General features: G+C 42.1%; 1 protein-coding gene and 1 pseudogene across 2 annotated transcripts; one reads left to right on the top strand and one right to left on the bottom strand.

Annotated features, from left to right (window-relative positions):
• The first annotated feature begins 798 nt into the window (after positions 1-798).
• On the top strand, positions 799-3,454 carry LOC127781204 (GDP-fucose transporter 1-like). Of its 2 annotated transcripts, none has more exons than XM_052308126.1 (2): positions 799-1,185; positions 1,800-3,454. In XM_052308126.1, exon 2 carries the CDS (start codon positions 1,824-1,826, stop codon positions 2,850-2,852), a length of 1,029 nt encoding a protein of 342 aa, XP_052164086.1. In that variant the 5' UTR covers positions 799-1,185; positions 1,800-1,823; the 3' UTR covers positions 2,853-3,454. The 2 variants fall into 2 exon arrangements, with proteins under 2 accessions (XP_052164086.1, XP_052164087.1); XM_052308127.1 differs by having other exon boundaries at positions 1,778-3,454.
• Positions 3,455-6,442: 2,988 nt separating this feature from the next.
• Positions 6,443-12,549, bottom strand: LOC127782073 (uncharacterized; annotated as a pseudogene).
• Positions 12,550-22,162: the final 9,613 nt, after the last annotated feature.

Genomic DNA, 22,162 nt, shown 5'->3' with positions numbered 1-22,162 from the left:
TCTTGAGTTAATACCGTCATATTGCCTTCACGGAATAGGGTCAAGTCTCATATTCGTTTATAAAAAAGAGGGTCAAATGAGAAAACTCGAAAAAGTATGACCAGATTAGTAGTTAGTCTTAAAAAAAAGATAAAAACGCAATTGCTCCATATAAAAATTAGGAGTAAAGTGTACGGGCGGTCCTTAAACTTGTAGGGGTGTGTCATCTAGGTCCCTAAACTCTTAAAATATATATCCAAATCTCAGAACTTGTCATAGTGTGTCATCTAGGTCCCAAATCGCCACAACCCCATCAGGATCGTACGTGGCATTGATGTGGCTTGCCACGCGAACATGACGTGGTATTATTTTGACTGATAAATGGGACCCATTTAAATTTTTTCCTTTTTCTTTTTCCCCCTTTATTCTCCTTTCTCTATGACCCGAGCAGAAGAAAGGAAAGAAGAATGAGAAGAAAATGGAAAAGAAAAAGAAAAATAAAAGAAGAAAATGACACGTCATGTCCACGTGGCATGTTACATCAGCGCCACATAGGATCCTAGAGGGGATGTGTCGATTTGGGACCTAGATGATACACTTTGACAAGTTCTAGGAACTGAATATGCATTGTGAGAGCTTAGGGACCTATATGACACAACCCTATAAGATTAGAGGACCACCAATACACTTTACTCAAAAAGTAGTAAATATATTTTCTATACATCACATCCCGGTATTACTTTCTACGTATTTCGTTTAGTCTGTCCTTTCCTAATGTATCTGATCGATAGAGTAATTAGCTAAGCTAAGCTCACTTGATGGCGCTAGCAAGCAAGGCAACAGCAAAAGAAGAGGAGCTCGAAGGGCTAGCGGCGGTTGACTTTGAGGCCGCCTCGCACCGATCCGCGGATCGCTCCTCCCCCAAATCCCAATCGCGCTCCCTCGCCCGTCGCCCGTCGCCGCGCCTTCCTCTACCCCGTACCACCGCCGAAACCCTAGACCCTCGTCGCATCCGTCCTCGGCGGCTAGATCCCTGGCTCGATTCGCGAGGGAAAGTGAGGCGTTGACCCAGTTGGGCCGATTTGGATCAGCAGCGGCCCGGCCCTCTTCTTAGCCCAATTCCAACAAACCCCCACTCGCCGCCAGCCTCGCCGGCCGCCAGCGGCGGAGCTCTCCCCCCTCCGGATACTCTTTCGAGCTTTCTTGGTAAGCCCCCTTCGTCGGAGCGGTGATTCCTCTGCATTTCCCCCTTCTTCTTTTTTTTCCCCCGGGATGCGATTGGGATCCGAATAATCTCTCCCGCGGAATCTATCTCGGCCGATTGGTGAGGCGTTTGTAGCTGCTAGGGCTCCGTGGTTCGGCCGCCCGCCTCTGTCGGTGGCAACATGGAGGGCGTCTTTGTCCAAAACCCTCGCTCGGGCGCTGTCCAGATGCTTCGTTTCTTTTTCTTTTGTCATTTTCGGTCTCGGTGCTCGCTCCTCACTGATGGTTATTGTGGCTGTTGGTTGTTTCGCCCGCTGCTTAATTTGCTGAAGCAAGTAGCAACACATAAGGATAGTTCAATGTAGACCGTTCAATCCTTTTTGCGCGAATCGTCAGCTTGTATCCGTTCTTGCAGTGCAGGAGCACGTTTTGTTTTGTCTGACGGCTGTTCTTGAAAATCAGCGTTAGCTTTTAGCAATGTGCTGGATATCATGCATGCTCCCTTTCTTTTTGGGTTATAAACTTCTCCTTTTGATGTATGTATATATTGGGTATTGCATATTTGTATAAGCTAATGTGCTTCTTTTTTTACTAGCGCGGCAACTGCATCTGGTCAGGTGAATACAATCTTGTTCCTAGTCATGGCGAAGCAGGCCTACGCGACGAGCAGCCTCGTGATAGGATATGCACTCTGCTCGAGCTTGCTCGCGATCATCAACAAGTATGCTATCACCAAGTTCAGCTACCCTGGCCTCCTCACTGCCCTGCAGTACTTGACATCAGTGGCTGGTGTCTTGACCCTCGGAAAGCTCGGACTCCTCTACCATGATCCCTTCAACCTCCAGACCGCAAAGAAGTTTGCGCCGGCTGCACTTGTGTTCTACCTTGCCATCTTCACCAACACCCATCTCCTGAAGCATGCCAATGTGGATACCTTCATAGTGTTCAGATCGTTGACCCCGCTTTTGGTCGCCATCGCTGATACTGCCTTCAGGAAGCAGCCATGTCCTTCCAAGCTCACATTTGTGTCCCTTGTCACTATTTTGGGAGGCGCTGTTGGTTACGTGATGACAGATTCGGGGTTCAGCCTCACAGCCTACTCATGGGCAGTCGCTTATCTGGTGACTATAACAACTGAGATGGTGTACATCAAGCACATGGTTACAAACTTGGGGCTGAATACATGGGGTTTCGTGCTCTACAACAATCTTCTCTCGCTGATAATTGCTCCTGTATTTTGGTTTTTGACTGGAGAGCACTTGTCAGTCTTCAGAGCCATTGAATCAAGGGGCCAGAGTTGGTTTGAACTTGATGCCTTTGTGGCAGTTTCCTTGTCCTGTGTGTTTGGGCTGCTCATTAGCTTCTTTGGTTTCGCAGCAAGGAAAGCAATCTCCGCCACGGCTTTTACAGTAACAGGTGTTGTCAACAAGTTTCTCACAGTTGCAATCAATGTTATGATCTGGGATAAGCATGCGAGTTCATTTGGTCTGGTTTGCTTGCTCTTCACTCTGGCTGGCGGGGTACTCTATCAGCAATCAGTTACATCAAAAGGGAATTCTTCAGTGCAGCGTGAGGCTGTAGCTAAGCAAGGGAAGGCTGATAATGATACAGCTGAGTTAGATGAGGAGAAGCAAAGCTTGGTATCATCTCCAAAGGACTCTAATGTCTGAAGGCTGAACTACAATATTTCCAGCATATATGCAGTTTTGTTCTTTTGTTTGGATATGCATCGGATGCTTCAAGATTATCATAATCATATCCCATAGGAAATTCAAGAGGTAGTATTGTTGTTGTAGCATGGTACCTGCACTCACATTACAGTTACACTTTTACTTCAAAACTTAGATGTGTTCATGTTCCCTGTTGTTCTCTAAATTACTCATGTGGTTTTTATAGGATAACATGTTTTCTTCATGAAAGTGTCATACCTATTTCTGTTTTTCTAGGTGTTTTCTCTTGCTTATGGGATAGCTTAGTGCTCCCTCATCAACATACAGCTGTAATGGTTAATCATTTCCATCTTAGAAAAATCTCAAGCTAATAGAAGAGTGAGTTAGGTACTTAGGTTTATGGTATTACTTTGAAAACGCAAACATGAATACAACATTAGCTTGTCAATGATAATGCAAGAAGTCACCATCTCCTTTCTGACATTGTATACCTATTGGAGTGATGATGCTTTTCGGACAGTTTTAATTGTTCAGCACTACTTAAATTTTATGGTTATATACTGTTTCAAAGTTCAAATGCCAATGATCTAGTGCTTCGCATATGTGCACTTCCATGTACAATCTTAATGCGAACTAAGTGATGTTTTGGTTCCAACGTTCAGTTGATCATGAAATTCCCTTATGACCTTATCTTACAAATTCAGAAGCAGAATTCAGGAAACCAATGTAATAGCTGGTACCACCAATTTCTTGAAATGTTGGTGCCCATCTCCAGAACTTCTCAAGTATGACGATTCCAATATTTTTCGCCTGTTATTTTTGTCTGCTTTAACTGATTTTAATATTCAAGTACAAATTTTGTATCAAGATTTTTTGGGAGCTATAGTGGATATCACTGAAACAGGTGAAAAATAGTTTGACCATGCAGCTGTGTTTCATTCACCTTAAATTGTTTGTTGAATCCTATTCACAATCGGCAGGTTTATCGCCTAGGTTTTCATTAAATTGATATACATTATGTTCTGCATTTAACAAGACAATACAAAGGATATATACCATGGAAAGAACAAACTAGCTCTGTTTTCTAAACTGGCACTTTGACACAAAGGCATGTATGACGTTCGATAGCAACATAAACAAGATGACCACCCAGAACAACAAAAAGGAAAAAAAAACAATTCGTTCTCCATTTATATTTATATGATATTCATATAAGCAATGTAGCAGCTGAAGTAACTATTCTGACATAAGGGGTTGAGTTGGCTAGCACAAATGATCAGTAGATTTTGGCATCGTTTCAAACACAAAATTTGAAGGAAATTACATACCCGCTTAAGGTTATTTTGCAAGAGTTTCACATGGCACACCACTAATATCCTCCATTTCTTACATCAAGTTTGCAATAAAATTCCCTAAAATTCTATCCTCCCGTTGTAGTACTATTCATACAGTGGGTTCATATTGAACCCCATCTCTCCTACTTCAGAGAACCCTGTAATTCATTTTTTTTTTTTGAACTTAGAACTCTGTAATTCTGAACCTGCTAATCTCTGAAGTATTGGATGGGGGAACAGGGGATGCGATAGATGGACGGCTGAGATTGCTCCATACCGGTTCACTGATGTGAATCCAACGCTGAAGAGCCTCTAGTAGTAATTATTGTTTCTGTAATCGTGGCCGAAAAGGGAAATGGCTTGAGACTGAAGCGAGCTCAGCTATTTTGTATCCTAGCAGTGGCGCACTCCATATAAGCCGATCAAATCCACGTATTTGGGTATCAAGCATATAAACCCTAACTCTATCTTTCACTTGTCTTGCGGCTACCACTTTCGATTCCTTGCAATTTACTGTTAAATTCCCTATTTTTCCTTCCAATCCGAACCCAGATAGGTAGCTACTAGCCAGATCTGAAGAAACGTTCAGACTTGGGTGTGAATTCGGGCTCGGGTCCTGACAATTTGGTATCAGAGCCAGTCTGGTTCTTGACCAAGCCTGTGGATCGAGTGTTCTTGACTGATGAGGGTTGAGAGAACAAGTATCTCCTGTGAAATTCCGTAACCAGGTCAAGGAACTTAGTCTAGAGGCGAAATTGGAGTAGGAACAAAGAGGGTTGGGGAGATACGTTCTCTCTGTAAAATCTCCGGATTTGTTCTTATTCACCATGGTGAGGGGAGCAAAGGTGGTGGATCAAGTAGTTGAGGAGGAGCCGGAGTGGGTAGCTGTGGTGGAATAACTCAGAATCAATTTGGAGGAGTTTCAAAGGAAATCTGAAGAAGACATCAAGTTCTTTCACGAGCAGATCCAGAATCAAGGGATGCAAGCTCCGGCACATAAGGATGAGGTAATGCAAAACTTGAAAGTGATTCAGGAGATGTTGGGGCCGTCCAAGAGTTGTCAGGGAATCGAAGTAGGAGAGACTTCAAGAATACCAGGGGTCGGTTTCTCGATGACACAGAAGGCAAAGGCAGCTAAAGGCAATGCTTTGTTTCCTCCAAAGGCGTCTGCTTTTGATTTTAGGAACATTTCTTGTTTGATGCCTGTGACTGATTTTGGGATGCATCTGCTTCAGCTAGTTTGGGTAGTAAAATTTTCACTCCAACGGTTCATGCCACTCCAACACAGAGTCATAATGTTGAATGGAATACATCAGTATTCTTTGACACACCTCCTGCCATGCCACCACCACCACCTCCAATTCCACCACAATCCATTCCCACCAAATTGGCAAGGCACCCCACCTTACAATCATCTAAATTCCATGCATCGACCTTTTGTTTCACCATACTACTACCCTCCCTACCCACCCTATCAACCCCCTTGGGGATTTCACCATGTCAGTCCACCAATACAATCAGGACCATTGGATAGAGGACATGGACCTTATCCTAGGCCGATGTGCCCTCCCTGCCTTTACTACTACTGGAAGATGATAAGATGGTCCCACACGCTGACTGAAGCGAGTCAATCATAGTTAAATTGTCACGTCAGCAAAAACCGCTTCCAAAACCACTATAGGAGTTGATTTGCACCGGTTTTGAAGATGGAGTCGTTATACCTAGTTTTGTGATTGGGGGGTACGATTTGATCATTGGCAACATATGGGAGGCAAAATAGGGTGACAATTGTAAATTTGAAAATTGATATTTTTAGTTATTTTTTTAAAAAATCGTATGAAAAGTTTTTAAAGGTTGCATGGTTTAACAATTAACAGTTTGATAAACGTGCTATGGTAATTGAGGAACTGGCTCACCCAATATGTAGAAAAGAACACAGCCTAGGTCATTGGTCACCAACACACATTACAGAAAGAGAATCTAAAAAATGCTATCGACAAACACATAAATCAAAGAAATGCTATCAACGAATGTGAGTTCTATAAAGTACTATCATATAAGCGATTTTATCCCAAAAATATCATCGCCGTTAGAGTTTCGTCCATCCCGCGTCGTTAAATGCATTGTTTATCCTATAGCACTTAACGGAGAGCTGCTAGGCGTGTTATTTTTAGGACAAAGTCGCTTGTATAATAACATTTCAAGAACTTGTACTTGTCGATAACATTTTTTTGAATTGAACATTTGTCAATAATATATCTTGGATTTTCTCTTACATAAAACGGGGACCGGTCAATCCATAAAAGACACAGCATATTGTTTCGTACACAGCCCACATAGGCATATGAAGTGAGTCACATTGTTACACAAGGGAATGTGTTACCCGTACATCATTAAACATTAACAAAAAGAAGCTTTCGGTATCCTAAAAAAATGGCACCTCAAAGTTGGGAGTCATTGCTCATAATAGCTTGTTTGAGAATCTGGCTATCACATTCCAAAATGATTTTGTTCAAAACAATTGAACTTGCCGCCTGGATCGCCCTTCTGCTTGGACAGCGTCAAAGGGCTTTTCACAAAAGCTGATGAGATGGACGGAAGGGATTGGCCCTTCTGTTTTTTTACACAATCTGACGAGGATGTATGCCCCTCTTCGGATTTTGGAAACGAAGCTGTTGCAATCAACCAAATCAGGTACAAATCAACCATGTTTCATTAGGAACAAGGCAGCTCTAGTAGTCACACAAAACATTTAACTCACACTAAGATACACCTACACAAGTTTATTGAATTATGGCATTACCAATCGGATACAATCTGCACAAAGTTTCATGTGACATATAGAGTTAACAAATAGGTTTCAAATTTTTTTCCCGAAATGGGGAAAAAAGTCAGACGAATACAGAGCACAACTCACAAATATCTTATATCCCATGAGGAAATACATAGCACGCAAGATTGCACAGAACATAACTGCTCCAATGAAACAAAACTCAAAGTATTATACTCTTACGAAATATACACCAACATAACTCCTCTGTTGTTTTGTAATTTTTTTTAGAGGAAAGGCCATGCGAGGCACTGCATTTTATAGAAAGCATGAAGTATTTACGAACTGATTCTTATATAGCGCTGGGGTCGGCAGCAGAAAACAAAAGCAGAAGGGTGAAAGGGATCAACCCTCAGAACATCACAATCTTTCAGAACAAACTGACTGAGCAGCAGCAAAACACACTAACAGGAAGGAGAAAAAAAAAACAGATCCTAAAGAGAAGGCTAACCAATTCCAGCTCACGAAGGTCGCAGGGCATCAATTGCTTCCTGAATCGCCTTAGTTGTTTGTTCCAGGGTAGGTACTTCGTCCAGCTTCAGCAGAATCTTCCACTGCAGTAGCAAGCCAATCAAACGAAAAGGAGTCATTAGTGGTGATGAAACCATTTTATTCCTAAGGATCATGTCGTTTCGAATTGACCAAAGGGACCAAACTAAAGCAGCCAAAAGCATGAAACCCACTTTAGAGGTTTTTGAACTTGTTTTTCCTAACATCAAGAAAAAGCCATCAAAATCATGGGGGATCCTGCTCCACCCAAGGGGTATCTGACCTCAAACGAATCTAGCAAAATAATCTTGTTGGATGCATATCTCAAACAGATTAGGGAAAGAAATTTTTAGAGGGCAGTTCTCAAACCAAGTGTCTTTCCAGACAGAGATATGTTTGCCAACAACCGTTACCCAGGTACATATCTCAAACAGATATGTTGTATTGCAATTTTAGTCCTTGAAGAATAGCATTGAAAGTTCAATCTAATAGAAAGTATTAGCATCTGTTTTAGTACTAGTGAGTGATGTATTGGTGTGTACTAATATCACTAAATAATAGCTTCTGATAGATGATTTGACTAGACCACAGAATCAGTAACAAGAAAATTTGATTGTATTAAATATGCAGGAACTGTAGGACGTAGCTCATGGCAGTTGCCCAGGTAGTTATAGCAAAGTGCAATTGAACATATAAACTGTCACATATTCATGAATCATGATTCAAGTTACGACTTTAGTGAAATACATGCAGGCAATAGAAATGAGGCTCTTTTAATATAAGAAGAACTAATTTACAGGAGGAATATATCTGAAGAAACCATGCAATTGCCATATTATTTGTGAAGATAACCGTGGAACAATTCTGAAACAATCTTTCAAACCCACCAACTACGGCTACAATTGATACAGATTGGACAACACAAATAGAAACCACATGGACACTTCTTTGTTCCAATCATGGCATTTAGATAATAAACACCAAAAGAACATGGTTCAGTATTTGCAGAATAAAGGACTCCCTTAAATGCACAGCGTACCTGAAGATGCATATGATCTACTATTCTACTCTATTAGTAAGTGAGATCAGATGGGATTCATATTGCCAGCTGAATATGTCAATTTCAACAAGGTTCAGTCATAATCTCACAGCAAAATATGTGTCTAAACACATCAAAAGTGCAAATTACAAAAGTCTGGTCATTTATGTGTACCAGTAGTCCCCTAGCCGAGTCAAGAAGAATGAATGCCAGTTGATCTCAAAGGACACAGCCGTCATGTAGTTGAACCAGCGTTTCCAATCGTCCACACTGGTAATCGACCCAGATGGGAGGTCGAGCACATATGCGCTGTTAGGGTCCGAAAGGTAGAGGGTGAGCATGCTGCCACTCTCCTCCCCTATGCACACAGTGGAAAGCGACTCCGTTCCAAACAACCCCATCTTCATGCCAACACAAATCGATTGTGTGCAATTCCAGAGCAAACGACCACCCTCCTGTGCTTCTAGCTTAGTCCAAATATGAAGTTTGTTGTCGCAAAGATAAAGAAGCGAAAGCCATTCGTCGACGCTTATGTATAACCAAGATTTGTGGAAGACAGTGGGAGGAGCATCAATTGGAATATTGGTTGCGCCGATGTTGTCTATGTCAATGCTCACATCAAGGATGTAGAGGCTTTCTTCTTCCCAACAGAAGAGTCAGTGTGCAGCGCCATAGCTGACAGCTGCAACTCTGTTTCCAAAGGGACCCCAGACATAGGCCGGGATTTGTTCAGTGCAATTTCTGGGCGTGCTTCAGGATATCTCGCGAATGGCCACCACGGAAGCGGTGGCGGTGGCTGAGGAGAATCTATGGAGGTATACCTGATGGCCGTCATGGTGGATGCTGAGGAGGAGCACTTGGAAGGTGTTGTAGCCACCTGACAGGTTGCGGCAGACGCGGTGGTCGGCTGTGAGGATCGCATACCCCCTGACGCCGTCTTTCTTGAAGCAATCCATGGGTAGAGGGGGCAGGACTTCGTTCTTGCCGGTGACCAGGTTGCAGACACATAGGTGGAGCGCGTTCTACGCTGGCGACGAGGGGAGGACACGCACGAGGAGACCGCGTGCTGCCAACGGCTTGGCCGCGGACGTAGTCGGTGAGGAACAGCCGCTGCCCGGTTCCAACGGGTGGGTTACCCGTGCCCCTGCTTAGCGCCGCCGTCGCGACGAGCAGCGGCGCGCGGGTCTGTCAGGCCCTGAATGTTTGCAGAAACTGAAGAATGAGAAATGGGGGAGATGAACGCATGATCAGAGAAGGGTACAGGAGAAGTTGCGGAGATGAACGGCTCAGATGTTATGATACCGGTTCGGTAATGTAAATCGGACGGAGCTTGCTCATTTCAGTAATCACTATGCCTGTAACTTATTTGTCCTAAACTCTGAAACTTAGCCCCAGAACTTTGAAATCTTGCAAGAATTTGGGAAATTTGGCCCTGGTTCTTGACAAAAGGTATCAGAGCACAGTCGAAACTTGGCCAAGTTCTTCCAAATTGGAGGTCCCGAGCGGGTGAGGGTTGGAGGACAAGTACCTCTGTAAAATTCCGTAACCTGGCTTGGGGATCTGATTCGGGGGACAAGTAATCAAGGAGCAATGGAAAGGGTTGGAAATGGCTGAGCTCCCTTCTGTAAAATCTCCGGATCCTCTGTTATTCACCATGGGGAAAGGTGGTAGACAAGTGGACCAGGCTGAAGGAGAAGCCCCAGCCTGGGAAGCAGCAGTCGAGGAGTTGAGGATAAATTTTAAGGAATTTTAGAAGAAGGTTGAGGGGAAGAACAAGATTCTGCAAGGGCAGATTCAAGATCAGGCAACCCAGGCCAAGAACCACAAGGATGAGGTTATGCAAAATCTGAAGGTGATCCAGGAAATGTTGGGGGCGTCCATGAGCTGCCAATGGCAAGATGGGGGAACCATCACTCGCACTCTAGGGGCAGCACAATCTGTGGCTCCATCTCCTCGACATACTCAAGGTATTGTGAATTCCAGCCTTCCACCGCCATTTGATTTCAGAGGAATCTCTTGTCCAATGCCAAATTTTGAAATTGGGGAAAACTTGGCTGCACGTGCTAGTTATCCATTGTCAACACCTGTTCATACGCCACCCGGCCCATAACAAGTCATTCCCCCTGCTCACATACCTGCTTCAGAGTGGAATACATCAGTTTACTTTGGGGCTCCACCTGTACCGCCACCTCAGAACTTCAGAGTCAATCAAATGAGTAACCTTGGCACACCTCCTATACCACCCTATTTTTACCCACCCTATCATCTACCTTGGGGCTTTCAGCCTAGCCCAGCTCCATCACCAGCTCCACAGTTTGACTATCAGAGATCAGTGGACAGAGGACCACCATATTGGCATAGGCATGATGACAATTCTGTGGACCATAATTATAGAACGAGAAATCAGTACATAGATCCCCACAATAGGAATCATAAACATGTTATTTTCCTATTTTTGATGGTGATCACCCAGAATCCTGGATTAGAAAAGCCAACAAGTATTTCTCCTGGGATAGAACACCTGAAGAAGACAAGATTCCCTTGGCTGAGGTTTACATTATTGGCAGAGCTGATCAATGGATCTCCAGTTTAGACATTCCAACTGATAATTTATCTTGGCCTGATTTTTGTACCATGGTCTGTCAGAGATTTGCCATTAAGTCCAATGTGGAGATTACTGACACATTCAGGAATTTGAAACAATATGGGTCAGTGGATTCTTATATTGATAAATTTGAAGAACTTGTGCCCTTAGTGAAAAGAAACAAGCCCCATCTCAATGAAGAGTATTTCCTGGAATATTTCATTTCAGGGCTGAAAGATCATATCAAACGTCCTCTGAAATCTCTGACCATTTATTCACTGGTCCAAGCATATGAACATGCTAGAAACTATGACATCCCCAGCTCTCATCCCAGACAATATACCAATACTGGTCAGTCTACTCAGAAAACTGCTTTTGTTCTAGCTAAACGTGACACTCCTGCCCAAGAGCACAAAGTTACCACTGGCACACAGAGCAAAGGGGGAGGCAAATGTTTCAGATGTCAGGAACCATGGGTTCCAGGGCATGGCAGAGTTTGTAAAATTAACAAACAGCTGTACTTAGTCACTATGGAAGAAGATGAGGCACTGCAGGAAGATCCTGTGGAATCTGGAGAACCTGTTTATAGCACACCACCTGATAGTCCCAACCATACTCCTCTTCATGAAGTTTCTATGCATGCTTTGAATGGTCCACATGCTGGCATCACCACTTTCACCTTGCAGGTCAAACTGGGTTCCCTTCTGCTTACTGCTCTTTTGGATAGTGGTGGTACTACTACTTTCCTGTCTCCCAAAGTGGTTCACAAGGCAAGGTTGGATATTGTCAATCATGACCCAATTCAGGTTACAGTGGCCAATGGGGGTATTTTAGTTACTGAAGCTCAATGCATTAGAAGGCCCTGCTCTCAACTTTCAGCTCTCAACTTTCCCCTCCCCTCGCTACAGTAAATCTTCCTTCCCTCCGGCCCCTCTTCCCCCAAAATTCCAGCGGTTCGCTGCTGGTGAGGGTTGGAGAAGGGGTCCGGCCACCTCCCCTACTAGTATAGAGTAGATAGGTTATAGTTTTGTCAGGTTTTTCCTATTCTTCTAGGCATGTCCAGTGTGGTGTTTTACCAGCGAAGGGCCTGGGTCGCCGGAGTGGATGGCGGCTATGATGGTTTCCGGAGGTGGAGCTGTGAGATTCGAAGGCCTGCTAAAGAATCAAGGGATGGAGACTTCTTTTGGTGCCGGTGCTGGTTACAAGCGCAGTGTGAAGGCGACGACAGCCTTGGAGCTTTGAGCGGCAGCGTCCGTAGCAACAGTAGCCTGGGTGCTCTGTGCAGAGGCGTTGCTCTGCGTGGTGGCGTCGATGGACATGAAGCCCTGGGCGGCAGTGCTCTGTGCGGTGCTACCCGCAGCTTCTATGGCTTTGTTGTTGCCTCCAGCTACTGCCTTCATGTGACAGTGAAAATCTCCCATGTTGTCTCCTTTCTCCGATCCTCCTCTCAATTTGCTGCGTCATACTGCAATTTCTGTTGAATTTGGGCTCCCAATGCTTTTACAAATCTTCAGCAATCCTTGGCCTTCTGCAAAGACAGAAGTTCTTTTGCACCCATCTGAATTTTCTTGTGATGTTGGCTACCTGTTCTTTGAAATCTTACTTCCTTTGGTTTCAAAATAGTAGTATCCATGCAGGGTCTACCGTTCGGGTTGAGCACTTCCTGCTCCTCAGATCTAACGGGGGACTCCATGGAATCATTTTGCTGAGCCCCGTGACGCTTACACCAGAATCTATGGCTCAGCAACTAACCTCCAATTTGTGCCGTTTCCGTGGTGACAGCCGTAGGAGCTTTCCGGTCTGTCAAATGGTGAGCATATCAATGGAGGCCCAAGGATTCAGTCGTTGCGGCTTTGCTGCAGAACTCTGTCGATCTGATCCTCCACTGTTGTTTAGTCTCTACTGGAAGTTTGCTTCCTTAGACTGCTTAGACTCTTCTCTGTTAGAGATGGTTGCTTGCTTTACTCTGTATCCTTTTGTGATGTACTGGGCTTTATGCCCTGAACTCTGTCTTGGTTAATAAAATTGACTATGTTATCCTCAAGAAAGAGATTCAGGGATCTTCTTTTGTCTCTACATTTAGAGTGCTGGACATCAAGGGCTATGACATTATTTTTGGTTGTGATTGGATATTTCACCACAGTCCTGTTACACTGAATTTCCAAATAAGAAAGTTAACATTGCACATCAATGGTGATAAAGAGCTTACTCTGTCAGATGTCTCCATTCCAAAAGGCCAAGTTTTTGCTGGATTCTAGTCAAATGGATAAATTGTTGTCCCACAAAAACAGTACTCGGGTTTTCCAGAATGAAAGGCTTACCGTCTTTGTCAATTGTTGAACAGATTACCGAAGAGTTCAGAATGGATGGCAGCAGGGGCACAAGGAATAGAGCAATTAACACCATAACTGTGCAGTTGAGTGTGCAGCAATAGGGAGGGGTACTAACCTTTAGGACGTGACAGACATTGACCCACTGAGGGGCATTGTGAGCCTCCTTTTTTTGTTCACTGGTAACCGTGCACATGCAATGCTTGTATTTGAGATAACAAATCACAATGACTAAAAGGAAGCATTTCCTTTTCTTCTTTGTATCGAGCAAGTTCTTGCACATCAGTGAACATCAGAATGACTAAAGAGAATGCAAAAATACCTGAATGTAAGATAAAAATTCAGAAACTTAGTATCAATTGCATGGGTGTTGCTTTCTTAGAGGATCTACAGTACTAAAAAATGTCCTGAATGAGTGCAACGATCAGAACTTGACATCTATGCCTTGTATTGGTACAAGAAAACAATGACTTGACATGGTTCAAGCACATGAAAGCAGGGAAATTGCAAGAATTCATGGTGAGGCCTTATGATCCAAGGGCAATATTAATCTTAGAAAATGGGTAATAATACACTCTTACCTGAATTTAATAGCAGCATTGGACTCTTGAAAAAAGGAATAGAATCATGCCAGTAAATTATATGAAGAACAATTATCATAATTCTCTAGCAAATTGTTGTTGTAGCTGTTCTTAGCAACTTCCGAATTGAAAATATCTTCACACGGGGTGAAGTATCGTATCAACTGTGATAAAATCTGAATGAATACTGGAAACTGCTAGTCGAGTATACTGTAGGTTGTCCATACAAAAGGGCAAAAATTAATAATATTCTAAACCAAAAAACTTTCTAAATCATCATGCATAGTGGAGTGCTTGTGCAGGCATGGAATGATTTGTAAACCATTTCCAATTATGTAAAAAGAAATGCATGGACAGATATGACAAGAATAGCTAGAGTTAACCAAGCTCAAACAACAAATAAGTATAATCCTTTTATACCAAGAATTAAGATTGAATGTAATTATGTAAAAAAAAAGCTATTTTACCATTTTCATAAGGTGAATTATTTCCCTTGTTCAGAAAACATATAATACATAGTTTATTGCACAAACTTTCTTAAGCTATACATGAACAGAATATGTGATAAATGATGATCAATGATCAAACATGCGATAAATGATGGCCAATGATCAAACATACCATGACCCATAATTCTGCCACACAGCAAGTGTTACCTGGACACAGTCATGTGTAATGGAATCTGACTTGGACCATATGTCCAATTCGGCACAAAAGAATTGGACAAACGAAATACTTCTCAGATTTGATTAGGACTCTGGGTGTCCGGTTCAGCAAAAAACGATTGGACAGGTCTCCAGGTAACACTCAGCATCCTCATCTTGTTTTTGGCTGGAGAAAACATGGCTGAGTAGATCGTTAGCTAGCAGCCAAAATGCACTTTGATTGATTCAAGATCCTCTTCAAAACTACTGCAAGAACGATTATCTTGATAGAAGCTGAAGATGGAGTGATCTTCTAGAAGCTATAGAACGAACTAGATAGTATCAGTTCCGAAAATGCATAGAAGAATCAACCCTCTGTGTGGAAAGAATGAAGAAGATTGATCAAGCTGTAGTTACGGCATGTATATTTTTTTCCTACTCATCTGCAACACCCTAATGTATCCTAGAACAAATGTACTTTTAAATTCTTTTTCTTACGGTAATGAAAATTCAGGTGGGTAAGTCCCCCCACCCCCCACCCCCCACCCCCAACCAAAAAAAAAAGAAGCCCCGGTGACTTGTCTAAGAAAAGTACATCAGGTTCATACAGTGAGTATATTACTGAAAACTTACATGTAAGGGAAAAAAGTTGTCGTCGTCATCAAAAGGTGATGGATGGTCTTCACGCAGTTATACATTTACAGAAATTGATTGCTCATATGGATTACGGGGCACCATTAATAGCATGGGGGATATTTTCTTAAGTAATATCTGCCTAAAGCCTTGTTCGTTTAATCTCCATGACAAAGGGATTGGAGGGGATTAATTCCACAATTATTGGATGGAATAAACGAACAAGGCCTAAAGAAATTCAGCAGGAAAATCTGCTGGTTTAAGCCAAAACAGATCCTCAAGTAAAACTGAGAGAAAGCCTTGAAGGAAACAGCCAGTGCATGTAACAGCAATACAGAAGTAACATCACCTGGCCATTCATTGCTTTTGATAAAGTCAATACACCAAGAATTTGATTTGATGATTCAAGACCAGCCTCTCTCAACCCAGCAGTTACCTTCAAAACCAAAGCTAGCAACAGGGTTATACAATAGTGTGTACAAGCACATGCTGAAGTCATGCTTTTCCTGTAGTGAAGAACATTCAAGCTTGAATAATAGTGGGAAGAAATTTTGGGGAATATACAAATCATGTAAGCAAACAAAATAAGCATTTGAGTTCTGTCTACTTATGTCCAACACAGATTGGTTGTATCTAAAGGAGAGATAAAAAGTTTGGCTGCTTTTCACCTCATGCACTGAGCTGTAGTTGTCAGGTATAAACTATGCTTGTCAGGAATTTTTCCATAGTAGTTCCAGAGGGAACAAAACTAAGGGGGAAAACACATTTGTACATAAGAAAACATGTAAGTTGTTTGACTCTAATAACAATTATAATCGATAGAAATCAATATGACGCGATACATCTTTTAACAAAGCATACCACTGGATAAACAAGTGGAAAGCTATAGATGGATCAAAAGTGGCATACAGCAATTACTTAAGTTATTGCTAACTTATAAGCAATCCAAGCAAGATATAAGCTACTGAGATTCCTCTAAGACATGTCTGAAACACCCAATTCGCTCAACACTGCAGAAATCCTATATACTTATATAGTTCATCCCCACTAAGTGTAGTTCATGCTATTTCTCTTTCTTTTATGAAGCCGCATCATCCCAATCTCAATTATTTTTAGGCTCGAAATTCGTAAGTATCAATAACATAAAGAATGTTCACTTTGCACTATTTTGCAACCATGTGCAAATTATATAAAACATAACAAGTCATTTTGTTTTGGTTTTAAAAAACATGTCGCACCTTATTTATACATATTATGTAACTTAATTTCCCGCAGCAACGCCGGGCGGAGTATTTATCTCCTTCCTAATTAACCGAAGCACTAGGGCCTAAAAGAAATAAGAAACCCAAGGACAGTGAAAGACGGATGTTTTTACCAGACCCGCAGGAGAACGCGAGATGATGGATCCCCAAATAACGCACAGGGAGGAGGAACTGCTCCTACTGCTGGTGAGGGTCGCTGCAGAGGATCCCGAATCAACCGTGACTGTGAGGATGAGGAGGATCCCCAAAATCAGCTGATGAATCACCCTCACGTACAGAAGAGATGGCGGCCCGGGGCGCGGTGGAGCTGCGTTGTGCGGGCGGACCATGCCCCTTCGCAACGACGGGATGGTCTTTGGCTGATCCTGTCGACAAGGAGCCATGGCGGCGGGATCTGGCTCCCGCACCGTCGGCGACGGCAGTGGCGGTGGCGTGGGGGAGGCCCTTCTGCTCCCGCGTCGTCTTTGTCGCCACCTCGTCGCCCGTCGTCGCCGCCGCCTCGCCGCCGGACTCACGCCTCCCCCACCGGCCTCCTCCCCACCCGTCGGCTGCGCTGCCCGTGAGAGAGAAAGAAAAAAAAAAGGAGAGAGGAAGAGAGGTGGAGAGGGGAGGGGAAGAAGAGACTGACAGTTGGGACCCACGTGGGTCCCACGGAGTCAGCTGCCACGTCGAAAGTCGAAACCGCCGAGGGACTTGCACTGCTTTTGTAATAAATTGAGGGATGGGTTGTATCCGGTGTTAATGATAAGTTGAGGGACCTCCGGTGTACTTTTTTCCATCCAAAAATGCATTCGGAGATATACTGGGCCTTTAATTTTGGCCCATGTGCTTAAACCCCCAAGGCCCACTCCCCACCCCTAAAACCCTAGACCCTCGCCGCCTCCCCTCGTCTTCGCACTCGCACGCCCTCGAGCATTCATTCCGCATGGGTATCGGCGAGTGCGATGGCGGGGAGAGCGCTGCGCACATATCGACGGAGAATTCGCCGGCGTCTGGTGATCCCCCTGCTAACAAGGGAGCTAATTCTGGCCATGTTGATATCGACGAAGCTCATCTGATACATGTCGATGCAGAGGTCGACGGTATTGCCAGCAATCTATCCCTTGGCGAAAAGTTCTCCCTGATCAATCAGCCTAAGCGTGATGAGCGAGTCAGCAACGAAGATAAGACGAAGCCAGCTAAGGGGAAAGATGTTTTTATTGACATCATCGGTGAAAATAGTACTCCTGTATCCCAATCCCAGGAGACGGAGGTAACTCGAATTCTACCTTGACTACTGTTATTATAAAGTTTTCGTGTTTTTGTTTACTATACATATACTTAGTTTGCATTTAATTAACCAAGGGAACATATATATATATACATGCTCACATAAACTTCGTTTGAACTCGCGCAATACAAACGCACTGAATTGTTTTTAGCAAAACTGTACATGTACTTCCAATTATAATTAATTACACCTATGTGTTAAGTCATAAATGAATTTCATTATATTATAGCCATTATCTAACTTCTTAAATATGTTATAATTTTGTCTTTTATGTTGTTCTCTGTGTACAATGAATTTGAAGATAACGTTTTACATATAAGTGTAATACTATTTAAAGTATATATAATTCTTTTAATGATATTTATTCGTTGGTGTATGCGGCGTGTGCACGTATAAAGGCTTAGGATAGGTTTCCAATTAACCATGTCTTTTGCTTCAGCAGAATATGCAAATTGCAACGGAGGCTGGGTCTAGGCTAACCATCAGGGCCGCCTGATCAGCCTTTAAAAGATGGTGATTCTCATATGCAAACTGCAACGAGGGAGGCTGGGTGTACACTACAAGAATCCGCAAAAGGGCCATCAGGGCCTCATCCTTTGAAAGATGATGATTCTCGATCCCAACCTGGAGCGACGGAGCCCAGTGTAAGAAAGTTACACACCTTTTGATTTCTCAAGCAACTGTTGTAAGAACATCTACGACACTACTGCAAAATCCATTTTTGCAATAGCCAAAATCAATTTTTTGCGGGCGGTTGGCAACCCGCATGCACTTAGATGTCTACGAAAATCAAATTTTCTTGTGCGGCCAGTACATCCGCATGTGAAAAATGATTTCCACATGTGGTCATCTATACCGACCGCACGAAAAAATAATTTCGGCGTAAAAATATTCCAAAACAAAAAATTGGCCAAAACCCTAGGCCGGGGGCAGCAGATCCGCCCTCCAAAGACCGTTTGTTATCGTCATCACCCCTCCCGGGGCTGAGGGTGGCGGATCCGCCCCTCCCTAGGGCGGCGCCGCCAGATCCGCCGCCCTCAAGCTCTGCCATCGTCGTCGCCCTTCCCGGGGCCGAGGGGGTGGATCCGCCCCTCCTGAGCTAGAGGGTGGAGGATCCGCCTCATACAAGTTCGGAGGGAGCCGCTCCCATCCGTGATCGGTGCTCCCGCTGCTCCCGGCCACTCTCAAGCTCGCCTGCCCGATGCACGCTCCTCAGGAGAGGAGTGGATAGATGAGGGAGATGGAGGAGAAGAGAGGATAAGGAAAGAGAATGAGGGAAGAGTGGAGGTGGAGAGGAGTGGATAAGAATGAGGGAGTTCATAGATTTTTTTTTTAATAAGGTGGAGGGAGGCCGACTGATGGACTTTTCGCAGGTGGGCCTCTTAATAGGCCCGTATTTGAAAATATGCTTATTTTGCATGTGGGCCCGTTAAGAGGCATACCTACGAAAAAGAATTTTCGTACGCAGTTTTTTGAACCATTATTGGAGGAGCGATTTTTGCAGCGAGACTAGTTATGGTCCATCTACAACCTATATGGTCCAGAAAAAATGATTCTATAGTAGCACTGGTCGCACTTAATTTACTTTGCTTTTGTTTAAATTTTGTTATTTCGTGATGGACGACTGAGCTTAAAGTCATCACAACATGTTAATTTCTAACAGTGTACTATAGTTTAGGAATAACATAAGAATTGGAACGTTCCAATTCTTGGAATCTTGCAAACAAAGACCGCAAGAGAAGCTTGTGAGGAAAATAGAATTGTGGAAACTTAATGGTTTTCTTCTTTCAAGAAAAAACTTACTACCTCAATCCTAAGAAGATTGTCTTTTTGCCATTCAAAATTTACCCCAAAAATATTGTGTTTTGAACAAATTGATTTAAAAATGCTAATTAGGTGGAGTAATCGGGTAACTTTCATTATGTGCATGCATGGTGCAATAGGATTATTGTTCAATTAATCATTAGAAACAATATTAAATATGCGTATGGCGGTCATTTATGTTGATGGCTAATCTATATAAAATTTGCTATCAAGACGCCTTTGTAACTAGTGACGAATTAATGAAGGATCATTACTACCTTCACGATAACAAAATATATTTTCATCATGCCATTCCTAACCCCATGACTAGGATGGTGTCCATAGCATTAAATAAGATGCCACCTAGAATAAAAAATGACGTGGCAATTGAATAAATGGGGAAAGAGAAAGAAACCATGTCTTGCATAAGACATGGTTTCTATACAACATCCAAGATATCATGTGAGATAAGTAGCATTAAATTTAAATATGGAATAGTGGTGTTTGCATTGGAAGAGTAGTGTCTAGTACTAGTTTTTTTATGATGTGGAGTTTATAAAAATGTCTAGTGTCTTGGATTGGGAATGGCCTCACATAACATGATATGAACGTATAATAGGTGACGTTGTCGTTACTTTAACATCTATCATAAATTTTGAAACGTATTGTAATTTTCAGTTTTCATAACATAATTAAAACATCATCTATCATCATTTATTTCTTTCTGCAGTGGACGTTTTTTTGTTAGAAGTAGTAATAATAGATTTATTTACTTAAGAAGTATATGGTGTAACTGTAAACATATGCATGCGCGTTACTCGTCTCCGCGCGCGTATGCTCCTCAACTCTCAAGCGCCTTGCCTCCGTCACGTCGACGATTGCGTATTTGCATAATGCACGGCGTCGTCCGGATCACGCACCTCCTCATGTCCTTGCTGGCCCCGCGATACCATCATTCCTATACACTCTTCGAATTGATAATAGTTATATTTATTTATAAATATAAGGTAAAAATACTTAACCAATATTTTATTACAATATACGAATATCAACAAATATATGGTTTTATTGAAGTATATTTTATGACTAATATATACACATATGGTCTCTATATGACTATATATCTGTAAGGCAAATATTTTAGATGTTATTCATAGTAAAAGTTTTAAAATTTTGACTATAATCTTGCTCAAAACCACAAATATTATTAACTCGGAGAGAGTATACTTTAGGCTATGTTTTTTTCTATGTTCAACTTCTTCTCTTTTTTACGTGCACACGTTTCCCAAACTATTAAATGATATGTTTTTTAAAAATATAGATAAATTACTTTAAAAATCATACTAATATATTTTTTTAAGATTTTTAAACTAATACGTAGTTAATTACATGCTAATTTATCCCATCATTTTGCGTTCTGGGATATGATTCCCAATCCATACCTCCAAGCACAGTCCTAATTTGTTGTTGTAGCTGCACTGGCCGTTCTAAACATGTTTAATTGGGCAGTTAAAGATACTTCCTCCATCCCATTTTAGTGCAACCATGAGTTTCCGTGTCTAACTTTAATTATTCGTCTTATTTAAAAAATTTTAAAAAAATATAAAAAACATAAGTCATGTATAAAATATTATTCATGTTTTATCATCTAATAACAATAAAAATATTAATCATAAAAATATTTTAAAAAAGATGGACGATCAAAGTGGGATATATATAAAATCTCATGGTTACCCTTAAAATGAGACGACGGGAATAGTATTGGAGAAGTGAGGCCGAATGAGCCAACTGGCCTATGCAATCGTAATGCCGGTACTAGTCTGGCAATCTCAAGACACTGTTACTACCAAAGAATCAATCTATGATAATTCAAAAAGGCTATATCTATAACGGCACTGGAGTCGATTGATACGAATTATCGGTCAGTGACGAGGACAAGCCATCCAATACATGTAGGGAGACGATTAAACGGTAGTAGTGAATATGAGGATTTCTAGTATGACAAGTGGTAGTGATATAATAGATGTTTTTTTTATTCAATTAAATTAATGTCGCTTAACATTTGGACTACCGTCTGCTATATAAATATATTTTGTTACTAGTGATGTATCTAAAGCATCTCCCATACAAAAAGGTTCTAATTGTAAATGTTCACTTATCTAGGACTAGGAGTAATAAAGCATGCTCTCTTCATCCCATAGGAAACAATCCTAGGTTGTATCACATCCGATTCATTATACTATATATGTCACATCACATTTAATCTTAGATTTGTTTTTTTCGGAGGGAGTACTTTGTAAGAGAAGTTTTATAATGGAGGTGATTGTCACATCTAATATTATCTACATCATCAACTAATTAATTAGGAGGCAACCTATACTATACATTGCCTCCAATATACTATCACCAATACAACATAACTATTTATTTTATTCACTCTAATCCAATCAACATCACTCTCCTGTCAAAAAAAAAAAATAATCAACATCACTCTTTTCCCTTTCTTCCTTA

Source organism: Oryza glaberrima, chromosome 8 (assembly GCF_000147395.1).
Source record: "Oryza glaberrima chromosome 8, OglaRS2, whole genome shotgun sequence".
Lineage (NCBI taxonomy): Eukaryota > Viridiplantae > Streptophyta > Magnoliopsida > Poales > Poaceae > Oryza > Oryza glaberrima.
The sequence above is the reverse complement of the archived record's forward strand: the minus strand, read 5'-3'. Positions and strand labels throughout refer to the sequence as shown.

Excerpts from the sequence above, each read along its gene's own strand:
- LOC127781204 (XM_052308126.1), top strand. The coding sequence starts at position 1,824 with ATGGCGAAGCAGGCCTACGCGACGAGCAGCCTCGTGATAGGATATGCA.